Source organism: Acomys russatus, chromosome 31 (genome assembly GCF_903995435.1).
Source record: "Acomys russatus chromosome 31, mAcoRus1.1, whole genome shotgun sequence".
Taxonomy (NCBI): Eukaryota; Metazoa; Chordata; class Mammalia; order Rodentia; family Muridae; genus Acomys; species Acomys russatus.
The window spans coordinates 16,468,816-16,482,815 of NC_067167.1; the positions used below are offsets into that span (position 1 = coordinate 16,468,816).

Genomic DNA, 14,000 nt, shown 5'->3' on the forward strand with positions numbered 1-14,000 from the left:
TCACCTCAGTTTAAACCTGGATCTTTGCAGGGTAGGGTCAGTGCCTCTCAACCCCTCCTAACGCTGTGACCCTGTAATACGTCGTGGCAACCTCCAACCATAAAATTATTTCACTGCTCCCTCATAACTGGAATTTTGCTACTGTTATGAACAGTAATATAAATATCTATGCTTTCCAATAATGGTCTTCAATGGCCCCTGTGAAAGGGTTGGGAACTGCTACCTGGCATCATAGGAAAGAGCAGGAGCTATTTTCTAGGTCAGTGGAAGAAAGACATGGAAATCGACCTTTCCTAACATCTAGAGCTGGGGACAAGGAACTTGGATAGTTTTGGTATTTGTTCCTAAGGTGTAGGTCCCCAAGTCGGCAACATGGTGTCACGTGGAAATTCATTAAAGCAATGGGAACTCAGGCCTGAGAGACAACAGTATAGATGCTCCTCACTTTCCAGACATCATTGGCTACCACGAAGCCCTTGTCCAAGCCAACAACGCCTACCTGGTGTTGGACTGGAACCGCCTCAGAGACCCACTATCACCCAAGATTGCCAGGCCCATCATCAGTTCTCAATGCCATGCCTAAATTCTAACGTGGAGCATCTCTCACAGTAAGCAAATCACTCTTATGTAGATCAAGTCACTCATCACACTTTCCCCCACCCCACCCCCTCCTCACCCATCTCCCCGGCATGCTAAATACTTCTAGTATTTTTGGCATGGTTTTACAATACGAACAATTCCCACATTCTCATCTTCATCTTATTTCAGACCTTGCCAGGATCTAAGGATCTTTCCCACTTTGGGAGAAAACTGACCTTGTGTGTTTTTCCACTGTGACTCTGTACCAGTTGGTGCAGCTCAGGCCATGGTCAAGAGCCCCCCTGGAGAGGGCTTTTCATGCTGTGGAGACTTTGGCGGCAGGGTGGGGTGGGGGCCTTGTTATGTTGGCAGTGTTTCTTCTGAGGCATGCTGTGTCACTTGCACTGGTCTCTTGCAGTTTCTGAGAGCAAGGCTCTGTGCCACCCTTCCTCCGTGGACTCTCTCTCCACCAGTGCTGCCACGGAGGACCACGTCTCCATGGGAGGATGGGCAGCCAGGAAGGCCCTCAGGGTTGTCGAGCATGTGGAACAAGGTAAAGCCAGCAGCGGGAGGTGGGCCTCATGGTAAACTGGTGTTCTGGGTCTTCCTTGAAATGAAATCACTGCCCACAGAATCAGTATTCTCTGAAGACTCACTTGAAATGCAGGTCCTCTGGCCCCTCCCAGAAATGCAAGGGAGGGGTAGGAAATGTGGCTCAAGCACTTTCTAGGCCATGGGGTCCCTCACTGAAGATTAAGAACCGAGGAGCTATGCAGCAATAACCTGGGTCCTTATATATCTTTATTTTAAATGAGGTGAGGCATTTGTTTGAATATTCAAAAGTGGAGAGAGTCGGTCCGTGCACCCTCAAAAGCCCCACCCTGATTTTGAGGAGCTCAAACATTTGCTTCCCTTTTTGTTTTCCCAAATTATTTTCAAGCAATTCTCCATAGTGTTCATATATACTTTCTCTCCTACATATGAGTGGCTTCAGGCTGGAGAGGCGATTCGGTGATTGGGAGCATATAATACTCTCGTAGATAACCTAGGTTCAGTTTCCCAAATCCGTGTCATCCAACTGCCTATAACTCCAACTCTGGCCTCCACAGCTCCCGGCACTCAATGCATCTATGAACAGGAGGGCGCAGGCATACACACACACAATTAAAAGTCAATAATAAAAACAAATATTTTGAGATTATAATTACAACATCTCTCCCTTCCCTTTCAGCCTTCCAAACCCTCTTATATGCCCCTCATTTCTCTTTCGAATTCATGCTTTTTAAATTGTTACTGCATGCATATGTACCTAGATACACATATATATTCCTAGGCATAAGCCAGGTCTGCACAACACTAATTGTATGCATGTTTTCAAGCTGTTTGGTACTGGAAAACCAGTTGGTGTGATATTCCATGGGGGAAGACTTATTTCCTCTGCTCTCAGGATTCCGTAGTTGCTGGAAGTTCTTTGTGTAGGCTTTCCCCCCAATTCCGTCAATATGTCTATTGGTGTCTTTATTCACCTCCTATTATGAATGCTTTCCTCTCAGCCAGGAAGGATGTCACACCACACCCAGCAAAATTAAACATCTGAGCCCTGGTTTCAACACCAAATACAAATTCAAAATCTCCCAGCTCCAGCACCTCAGCCTTTCTATTGGGCTTTTCCAACTGAGCCCCGGTTCCCAAAATAACGACTCCGAGATTTTATTATCTGTGAATAAATGCCTAGCTCATAAGCTTGGCCTCTTCCCAACTACGTCATAACTTATTTTACTCATTTCTTCTACTCTGTGTGTGCCACATGGCTGGTTACCTCTCCTCACTTTCACGCGTCCATTTTCCTCTGAGTCCGGGGCGAATCTCCCGCCTCTATCCCAGAGTTCACCTCTCTCCACCGGAACTCCCACCTCCTAGTTCCTGCCTCACCTTTTTATTGACAGGTGAGGCTTCCAGACACTACACAGCAGAGTCTCTTTACAGGTTTGTTCAGTCTGGACCCCAGACCCCTGTTTTAAATTCTGTCGTCATGATTCTAAATTTCTTTTCATCTAGAATCATTCTTTGCCCCCCCCACGCCCCCCTCCCGGTTTTCCTTCTGGCTTTTGACTCAGCAGGAAACCAGACTAGTTTTCCTGTGAAAAGACCAGTGTTGCAGATTCTCTGGTCGCTTCTTTGTGGTAGCACTTTCATGTTTTCTTTTTCCCTAGGCATTTCTGACGTTGTGCCGTTGATTTCGAAAGGTTTAATGACATTTAGATTCACCGGGCTGTCGGGGAGGCATCACTGGCAGAGCTGCGTTAGGTCACCCTCTCTCTGCCTTACCAGTTGCTGCGAGTCCTTGATGACGGTGGAATCGCTGTGCTTTAGATCTAGTCTAAGTTCCCGAGCTGTCACAGACTCGCCCAAGTCCTGTTACAGGAGGAAAGAATAGCCTAGGCTAAAGCTGACGTAAGTTGAGGACTTTTTTTTTTTTTTTTTTTTTTTTTTAGACAGCTATTTTCATTTATAGCCTAACTCCTATAAAGTGTATATATAGTTCGACAGTTTTAGTACACTCACTGAATTGAGCAGCCATAAATCTTGGACCATTTTCATCAACCCTCCCCGAACCTCCCCCCAAAAACAATGAAGTCTTTAGTTTATCACACCCAATTCTCCTGTTTCCCCCAGTGTTAGGCGAGCACTAATTTAGGTCCCTCTAGATTTGCCTGAGGTAGCCCTTTCATGTAAACAGAATCAGACACCAGATATTCCTTTAGTCTGGGTTCTTTTACCTAGTGTCCTTTCTCTCCGGTTTTGTTTTGCTTTGATGGTCCTGAGCAACACTCACATTGACTTTATGCATTCATAGTGGAAGGACTGGTTTGTTTCTACCTTTGGGCTGGCAGGTAATGGTTTTTTATGGAGCAAATGTTTTCACTTGTCTGGATGGAATGGTTGAGTCATAGCTCTCCACTGATCCATCTTTTTTGTTTGTTTGTTTTGTTTTGTTTTGTGAGACAAGGTTTCTCTGTGTAGCCTTGGCTGTCTTTGTTTCTCTGTGTAGACCAAGCTGGCCTTGAACTCACAAGAGATCTGCCTGCCTCTGCCTCCCGGGTGCAGGGATTAAAGGCATATGCCACCATACCTGGCTTCTATCCATCTTTACGAGGAGCCTAAAAAGGTTTTCCGCAGTGGATGCACAGTGCTACATGCCTACCAGCAGAGGTTAAGGACACCCATTTCTCACATCCACAGTAGAACTTGTGACCTGTCTATCGTAGTGTTTATCCAAATGTCCACACACGTCGGACTCATCGCCCTGACCAAACGATTGCGTTCTCACTCCATCCATGTAGCTGCCCAAACTTCTCACACATCTTCCTTGGCCTTGGCTTTTTATTTTTTCCTTATTTGTTCTGATCTGTTCTGTTTTGTTCTGGGAGCACTCAGTGCCTCTGATACAGCAAGGCTTGTTTGTCTTTCCACAATGGCAACGATCTCGTCTGCTTCTACCATATCACTAGATGGATCGGTTTCACATGTATTGCTCGGATGTTAACAAGGCAGTAAAACTGGCACCATCTGTCCAAAGGGTCACCTGGCTCATCAGTGCTGTTCTCTCTGTTTACAACACGGAAAGGGAATCAGCCACTAACCAACAAGCATCAGCTGTATTATAAACTTGTTTGTTACCCAACTTTGTTTTTATTACAAATGGCTCAGCAAATACCTTTAAAATTTGGAATCCAGTAGTGCAGGCTCTCAGAGTGAGATAATAGCCGGCTTATCACAGTGTCCACTCACTATCCTTGCTTCAGTAGCTAGAGTGGGAGTGTGGAAAGTGTAGAAAGGCACCTGCCACTTGAGCAAGTATGTAAGAGAGTGGGTGAGATGCACCCGCCTTCTGCCATTATGGAAACCAACGTCTGTTCAGAGAAGCAGACATTGGCCAACTTGACAACTCTTTGCCAAAAAAAAATTCTGAAAGCCAGAGGTACGGGAGGAAAATACAGAACCTGACTGAGACTGAAGGGACCAGAAATGTCATCTTTAAAAGAGAACTCAAGGTCTGGGTGTGGTGGCACACACCTTTAATCCTAGCACTGGGGAGGCAGAGGCAGGTGGATCTATGTGAGTTTGAGGCCAGCCTGGTCTACAAAGTAAGTCAAGGACAGCCAGGGCTGTTACACAGAGAAAGCCTGTTTTTGAAAAACCAGGGCGGGAGGGAGGGAGGGAGAGAGAGAGAGAGAACCCAAGATTAAGACCTGATTAACATATGGCCAAGTGTGTCTGTGTGTGTGTCTGTGTGTCTGTGTGTGCACATGCGTGTAAGTGTATGAAATGAATTACTGTTATGGGGGAAAGGTAAGGGGTATGCAAAAAGTCAGTTGCTTTAAGATGCATTGCAATGAAGACGTAGGACATGCAAGAACGTGTATCAAAGCTCGAGGAAGGATTGCTGGGTGATGGTCAGTGTGTAGAGGAGGTGACTAGAGGTATGAGGCACAGGAGCATGGCCTTGATGAGGCAGTTGCTTTGGGGTGGAAGAGGACTGGAAGTACAGTAGCTGACTGGAAGAAGGACGGAAACTGGGTCAAAGGGAATGCCTTCGAGATTGCAGGGCAGCAGAGCTCTGAAAGGATGGAGGGCTGTTGCATTTAAATTAGCCCCGTGGGAGCTAGAAGCCCTGGACAGGTTTTCCATGCCTCTGAGTAGCACATGCATTTGCAGTATATTTATGGAGTACTGTAGCATTTTTGCTTAGGATACTTTTTTTTTTTTTAATTCCGAGTAATGTTTTTCTTTTTCTTTTCTTTTTTGTTTGTTTGGGTTTGTTGTTGTTGTTGTTGTTGTTTTGAGACAGGGTTTCTCTGGGTAGCCTTGGTTGTCCTGGACTCACTTTGTAGACCAGGCTGGCCATGAATTCACAGCATTCCATCTGCCTCTGCCCGGCCCCCCCACCGAGTGCTGGGATTAAAGGCGTGCACCACCACCGCCCAGCCCGAGTAATTTTTTTCATACATTATATTCTGATCACTGTTTCACCTCTGATTATGGTTTCCACTCCTCATTTTCTACCAGATCCTCCCCACCCATCCAACAAAACACCTTCCCTCTCTCTCCCTCTCTCTCTCTCTCTCTCACACACACACACACACACACACACACTAAGGCCAATCAAACAAACACACAAGAATAAAACAAAGCAAACAGACATAGAAGAAATAGGGAAATAGGGAGAAAAAAAAAAAAAAAAGAAAGAAAGGAGTTGGAGAGATGGCTCAAAGGTTAAGAGCACTGTCTGCTCTTCCAGAGGTCCTGAGTTCAATTCCCAGCAACCACGTGATGGCTCATGACCATCTATCATGTGATCTGATGCCCTCCTCTGGCATGTAGGTGTTCGTGCAGATAGAGAACTCATATGCATAAAATAAATAAATCTTTAAAAAAGAAAAGCATGAGAAACGCATTCACAAGCAGAGATACGCGTACACATGCACATACACGAATGCACAAACTTGGCTCCAACAAGACCATTGAGTTCATTTTGTGTTTGGCTGTGTAGTGCTGGGCACGGGCCTCTTTTAAGCCTGCTTTCTATACCCACTGAGATTCCCTGGAAGAAAACTAAGTTTTCCTTTGCAAGCATTTATCACTTGGATATAGCTTCTGGGTTAGGGATGGGGGCTTGTGTCTACTTCCTCTCTCAGTTCTGGGACCCCCATCTGGCTTGAACCTGTGCAGACCATGTGCATACTAGCACAGCCGGTGTGAGTTTATATGTATGTGTGTTGGTCCTATTGTATCTGGAAGGCACTGTTTCCTTGATGCCTTCCATCCTTACTAGTTCTGACAGCCTTTCTACCTTCTCTTCTGCATAGATCCCTGAGGCCTGAAGGTGGGGTGGGGGTGTCTGCAAACACATTCCATTTAAGTCTGAGTGTTCTAAGACCTCTCACTCATATTGTCCAGGTGTGAGTCTCTCTGTATTAGTTCTCATCTGCTTCAGTAGGAATCTTCTCTGATGGTGGCTGAGACACTGATATATGCAGTGCAGCAAAACGCTGTTAGAAGTCATTTTTTCCCCTGTTCTTTTATGAGAACAATAGTATTTGGTTTTTCTCCAGGTTAGTGGCCCTTTTTAAAAATAATTTATTTAATTTTATTTTATGTACATTGGTGTTGGGGCAAGGGTGTCAGATCCCTTGGAACTAGGACTACAGACAGCTGTGAGCTGGCATGTGGGTACTGGGAATTGAACCCCTGGTCCTTTGGAAGAGCAGACAGTGCTCTTAACCACTGAGCCATCTCTCCAGCCCTGCTTAGGATGGTCTTAATTCATGTGAACTTTACTAAGATGAAGAAACTAATCCTAAAACTAGATGACACTGCCATGATTCTCTGGTATTTCCAATGTGCTTGAATGACAGCTTCCACACAGAGTAGCCATTGAGCTAATTTTCAAAAGAGCACTGTATGAAAAGCATCCATCTAGATGAAGATGCAGCAAAGCCTTGGCACAGTTGATGGACTTAGGGAGGACTGATGGTTACAGAGCAACATGTGTCACAAGTAGCAACTTGAGAGTTTTTCGAAGTGTTTCGTGTTTATCTTTCAACTATGTGCTGCCTGCCGCTTTCTGTCTTTGGCTGCACCTGTTACGGCACCGGTAATACAGCACATTACCAGTACGTGTCATCTGTTCTCTACCTGCGTCTCATCTCGTAACTCACTTAATTTATAATATAATAATAGAGGATGCCACCTTAGGGAGGCATTGCTGTAGTCCCATTTGGCAAGTCTGGCAACCAAAGCAGAGGTCAGTGTGCCCAAAGCTGTACCATCGTAATGTAGGTGATGAGGTCTAAACCCAGGTTCAAGTCCACTGTCTTCAACACTTCCTGTCAACAGAAGAACTACAGCTCCTGCCTCAGAAGGGATAAGAGACAGTTTACTCTGGAGTGTCTCCTACGAGGGGCTAGGAGCACAGATTTAGGTTACGCCGAGTTCCATGTTCCAACATGGTAACCCTTTGCGTAGTTTTATTGTGCCAGAAGAAAAGAACATCTTAAATCCAAGCACATTGGTGGGAGCATTAAGTAGGTGGGTTACGGTAGAGCAGAAAATTCTCTGCCCTCGTCTCAGATGCTATTTGGTGCCATTCTTAGCTTTGGGGTTGGAGGGAGATAGTGATGTGCTAAGTTAATATGTCCCAGAAGGTTTCACATGATGGTCACAAGGGCACAGGGATGAGCAATAAATGACTATTAAGTACACTCATGATAGCCCAAGCTAGTTTGGATTTTGGATTTGCAGCATTCCAACCCTCAATGGCCACAGTCCATTAGCTTTGTAGAATCTTTAGCTCAGGCATGGTTTTATTGTCACCCCCTGATAACTACAGTTCACAGTGGGTAGCCCATATGGCATATTAAAAAAAATTGACTTCCTGCCTTTCAGTTGACAAAGCACACTACAAATTCATGTGAGTACAGAAAGGTCACAAGGGAGAGAGGACAAATGACCCACTGTGAACCTAGAAGAAAAGTCACATCTTTATTTAGTAAAGCTGGGGCTCCACGTGGAATTCGGGGTGTGTTGGGCTCCTCCCTGGCTAGGTTAAGAAGGCTGGTAACCTATCCTGGTAAATGTTTCCATTCTCATCAGTGAAGATACAACCAGGAGGTTAGAAAAGGAGGTTTAAAACTAACTTAGGGCTGGAGATATATGCAGCTCAGTTGGTATAGTGCCTGCCTCCTAGCATGCACAGGCCTTGTGTTCAATCCCAGAACCACATAAACTGCTTGTAATGGTGTGTGCCTGGAATGCCAGCCCTGGGAGATGAAGGCAGGAGGATGGCGGATTAAAGGTCATCCTTGGCTACAAAATGAGTGGGAGGCCAGCCTGGAAAACTTCAGATCCTGTCTCAAAACAAAACAACAGAAAGCTAAAAAGCACGGTAATAAGGCAGCTTTGTCCTATAAACACACGGGCAACCAGCTGTCTGTGTGGTTGGGCTCCCAATGGTTGCAATTGTGGGTGATTTCAGGCCCTGAAGGAGGAAGCTAGACTTTAACCAACTACTTCCGCCACGTTTTTTTGATTCAGTGCTGGCCATTGAGCTTCTTGCGGCCTGCCAGGGCATAGAGTTTCTACGTCCCCTGAAAACCACCACTCCACTGGAGAAGGTCTACGACCTCGTGCGCTCTGTAGTGAGGTAAGGCCAACAGGTCGTCCACGGTGGGTGTCTGCGGACGAGGGGCTGTGGTGGCTCACGGCTCTGTTTCCTCTGTAGGCCCTGGATAAAAGATCGCTTCATGGCCCCGGACATCGAGGCGGCCCACAGGCTGCTGCTTGAGCAAAAGGCAAGCTGACAAGCTTTATGGCTGTGGGAAAGGGAAGCTGTGGGAGCTGGGTGTGGAGAGACCATCTCAGCTGTTCTCTCCAGGGTGTTCCCGGGGTGGGGCAGGGGGCCACACAAAGATATAGGGCTGATTCACAAGGGACCAAAAGACATTTGATAGTCCCCCAAAGGCCCAGGTTGGACCCAAATATTGACAGTGGAAGGATTAGAAGCAGAAGTGGGTTTTAAATGGAGCGTGGAGACAATTACTCATGGGGAGAGTATAAGGGCAGCAGTTCACTAACCTTCTGTAAGATGTCCTCTGCTGCGGGGCATGGTGGCGCACGCCTTTAATCCCAGCACTCAGGAGGCAGAGGCAGGCGGATTGCTGTGAGTTCGAGGCCAGCCTGGTCTACAAAGTGAGTCCAGGATGGCCAAGGCTACACAGAGAAACCCTGTCTCGGAAAAAAAAAAAAAAAAAGATGTCCTCTGCTATGCTAAAACACTTTCTCCTGTTCTTAGCAGAACTGCCACCACCAAGAGAAGAAGACACAGTGAAATCCCAGGGTTCCACTGTGTCCCTGTACCTGCCTGACTAGGCAAAATACAGTTTTCTTTATTATTTATCTCCTTTAGTTATATTGACCATATCGTCTTAGGTCTTAGGCAACTGCTGTAGATGCCTAAAAGGCCTAGTCATCTTTTAAAACACACACACACACACACACACACACACACACACACACACACACACACACTATGCAAGTTAATACATATGTATATACTACATATGTACTTATATATGTCTAATAAAATATATGCATATCATTAATTTAATATACATAATACCATATATATGTATATATGTTTGTATATATACCCTAATGACTTAAAAGGTTTAAGATACATATGTACATATATATATACACACACACACACACATATACACACACGTATATATGTATGACCTTATATATCTTAAACCTTTTAAGTCATTAGTGTCCCATGCCCTAGAATCACTTGATTTCCCTCAGAACTGTGTGGGGGAACAAAACTTGCCTTGTATGCTTTACATCTCTTACCCCAAATAAACCTTTGAGGGGACACTTCTTCCCTGCCACCAGTACAAAGAAAGGTACGTGAGGGGCTAGCTTGTGACAGAACAAACATTCTTTTTTGGGGGGGGCGGGGGAGAAATTTTTTTAGACAGTATCTCTGGCTGTGTGGTTCAGGCTGGCTCAGAACTCACTGGGCAGCCCGGAGTAGCCTCAAAATTCATGGCAGTCTTCTTCCCTCGGCATAGTCCAGATCCAAGGGTGTTAGGGTTCAGGCAGGAGCCACCACACTAGCCAAGAATGTATTTCATGAGGCTGTAGAACAGGAAAGACTTCGTGGCTGTCAGGGGCCACTGGCAGGGAGAAGGAGGGAGAAGGAAGCTACAAACCCACAATGGGGCCTTAGGAAAATAAGTTTGGCAGATGAAGAGGAAAAATTTGACTATGCAAGTGACTCTCTTATCATCCAGTGCAAATTCCGCTTCCACCAGTAGTTCTCAGGTGGAGGGTGGAGGCGACTCTGATGGGCGGGGACATGGACTGTATTAGCATAATTATGGCCATAGAAATACAGCCTTAGGGGAACTCACTGTACCACGCACACTGCATCCAACACACCCTCCCGATGCATCTAGAATTTCCCCCTGAGCTGCCAAGGCTCTGCTTTGGTTTCTGTGGGTTTGCTTGTTTTGCTCTGGAAGAGGTACAGCTAAAAAACCCTTAAAATCATGAGCACAGTTTTGGACTTCGTATTTTATAAGCCCTTTAACATCTCCGGCAACTAATTGACACGGACTCTGTGTCAAATGGCTCAAAAAAGCAAGCAAGCTGCTGGTATGTGTTTGGCCAGGTACGGAGGTTGCTTGGATTTGGGCCAAAGCTCATGGTTCATCACTGTATGTAGAAACAACCTTGTCCAGATTTCAACTTTGTCCCTTCCTCGCCTCTCAGGTCTGGGAAGTGGCCGCACCGTACATCGAGAAATACAGAACGGAGCACATCCCAGAGTCCAGACCGCTGTCCCCAACAGCGTTTTCACTAGAGTCTCTGCGAAAGAATTCAGCCACAATTCCAGAGTCAGAGGATCTTTAATTGGCTTCCTCCTCACGGCTGGGCAACTCAGAGGCACCTGGGCCGTGTTGAAGGAGAGGCCCAGGAACCGCCCGTGACGTGCAGAGCCCGTCTCTTTTCAAGCATGCCTGGGTTAGCAATACAGCCGCTGAACCCAGAGCTCTCTTGTTGCTGTGTTTCGAAGGGTACTGGGTGCCTTCTGGTTGTGGAGTTTTCTTTCTTGACAATATAAACAGGCTATTTACTTTTAAAAACAGCCACAGTTCCACAGGTGTGTTTTCAGTCTTAGTATTAGGCGAATCGATTCAGAGCATTCTTCTTTAAAACATTGGATTTTTGAGAACGTTTAAAAGAAAAGAACAGTCCTGGGAAACTCTCTACTTGGCAGATTGTACTATACCACAATCTGACAAGGATGTTTCCAGTCAGGATTTATTCTTAAGGCTCTCTTCCTTCTGTTAATTGAATCCCAGAAAAGAGTCTTGAGCAAGGGGAGCTAGTTCAGGGGTGCAGACACATGAGCCTCCAAATTGAGTGCAGATCTCGAGCACCAGGGTAAAAAAACCAGGTGCAGTGGTGGGGCCTCTGAGCCTGAGCACTGGGGGACAGAGGAAGCTCCTCGGGCCTCACTGCTCAGCCAGTATGGAAAAATAGTGACTTTTAGATCCAATGAGAGACCCTGGCCCAAGGGAAAAAAAAAAAAAAAAAGGCGCGCGCGTGTGTGCGTGCGTGTGTCTCCTGGGTGATAGAAGAAGACATTTTGCCGGGTGTGGTGGCACACGCCTTTAATCCCCGCACTTGGGAGGCAGAGGCAGGCGGATCTCTGTGAGTTCAAGGCCAGCCTGGTCTACAAAGCGAGTCTAGGATAGCCAAGGCCACACAGAGAAACCCTGTCTCGGGGGGAAAAAAAAGACATTTTAACCTCCACCTCTGGACTTTACATGTGCACATGTACATTCATGTACACACACACACACACACACACACACACACGAGAGAGAGAGGGAGAGGGAGGTAGGGAGGTAGTAGGCGGGGGGAGAGTAATAAGTAAGCCTGAAGCCATTAACTACAGCGGCTGTCTGTGTCCTGTTAAGTACAGGGGTGTTTAAACCACCCCTCAAAAAATGAAAAGGACTTAGGGATGAATATAATAATTGTCCCTGTCTCAGCCATGCTTTTATATTTCTCAAAACCCTATACAAATCTCTGAAATGCTTGGTGATGTGCTCAAGTTGAAGTGTGAAGTGAGTGCGGTCATCTCCCATAGTTTCTCGCACTGCACGTGTTGGTAGTATTGCTACTAAGGAGTCTCCCATCCCACATTTGAGGGTGAGGGTGGGGGCCAACCCATTGCCTGCAATAGGTAATCATTAAAATGTGCTTTGTTGACACAGACCAGATGGAGCCCTGGGATGGATTGCCCAATCTCTGTTTCTCCCCCAAGCAGATAAAGAACCTTTTGGGAAGGTTTTGTGTAATTGCTCAGAAGGCTCACGTGACCAACTGGCATCCCAGGGCTAAGGTTGATGACTTTGCACCCATCATTGTAAACATGTGCAAAACACTGCATGTGCAGGAGTCTGAACTTGTGCCTAGAAAGACTACAGCTGGTTAACTAACACACTTGCCAGCATCCTGAGCTTGCCCGAGATGTAGTGCCCAGTGGGTCCTCACCGTTCAGAGCAGCCTTCATCCACAAGCACGGCCTTCAGCAACTCAAGAGGTGGAAATGGGCCCAGGATCAGGCTTACTTGCAGGCTACTATTGGAGTTAATTTTTGCTGAGTGTCAACACACACACACACACACACACACACACACACACACACACACCCTTTACCCACCATTCTGGTACCCAAGCTGCAACAGAAGCAGTGAGCCCCAGCAAACGGCTCTTCTCACCCCTGTTTTGGAAGTTCTGACTTTCTGTTTACTCCTGCCTCTCTTTGACAGCTCCCATCCCCAGGTTTTGTAGAGCTCTGTTCAGTCCTAATCTTCAAGACCATGTGGTAGACGGGGACAAACTATACTGATGGCTTGTTACCATTGTGTCCTACGATTTGGGGAGAAGTTGAGCCTCGGGTCTTGTGTGTATTAAGCATATGCTCTAGCGCTGAGTTGCACCCCCGCCTTCTATTTTTATTTATTCTGAGCAAAGTTTAATACCTCATATATGCTTTTCTGCTGCTGTGGGAAAACATTCGAGCAGAAGCAGCTTGGTGGAGGAAAGGATTTCTTTCAACATTACACTCCCCTAGGCTGCGGGAAGTCAGGGCAGCAATCTGGAGGAACACTGCTTCCTGGACGTTGACTGGCTCACTCTATAATTTTCTTATGCAGCCCAGGACCAGCCACCTAGAGATGATGCCACCCACAGTGGGTTGGGCCTTCCCATTTCAAATATCAATCCAGATAATCCATCACAAACATGGCTGCAGACCAATCTGATTGGGTAGTTCCACAGCTGAGATGTCCCAGTTGACTCTGGGCTGTGTCAAGTGGACAAGTGAAGCTAACTGGGACATCCCTCTACCTCTTTAGAGAAAGCCTTTTCCAAGTTTCTGACAGATTCAGTCAGAAAAAGATCATTGGTCTTAGACAAGGTGCTGACCCCGGTGCTTTTCCTGTGAGATGTGGCACAAATGAGTTGGCATATCAGGGCTCCTTTCTGCAGGGTGCTTGCCTGGGTTTCTTTCCTGCGGGCAGTAGGAGAAGGTGACGTCTCAAGCAAGAGGTCCTCCAAAGCTTCTGTTGCTGATTCCCTAGTGACCAACACAAGCCACATGGCAAGCTAGAGTCGGAGACTCAAGGGCATGGGCTTATGACATAGTATGCTTGTGACTATTATCAAACAATCTACCCAATTTATAAAACCCAATACATACTTGGAAAGAGATACTTTTCATACTGTAGTGTGCATGTGTTTTATTTTTGGGTCTGGCCATTATAATACTTTTATTAGGC

At 46.2% G+C, this 14,000-nt stretch overlaps 1 protein-coding gene across 1 annotated transcript in view; it reads left to right on the top strand.

The window, feature by feature from the left end:
- The window catches only part of Hal (histidine ammonia-lyase), a 28,496-nt gene extending 17,353 nt beyond the window's left edge, over nt 1-11,143 (top strand). Inside the window, 3 exon segments of the mRNA XM_051172971.1 lie at nt 998-1,132; nt 8,677-8,933; nt 10,918-11,143. Coding sequence (XP_051028928.1) covers nt 998-1,132; nt 8,677-8,933; nt 10,918-11,058 — 533 coding nt within the window. The 3' untranslated portion in view covers nt 11,059-11,143.
- The last annotated feature ends 2,857 nt before the right edge of the window (nt 11,144-14,000 follow it).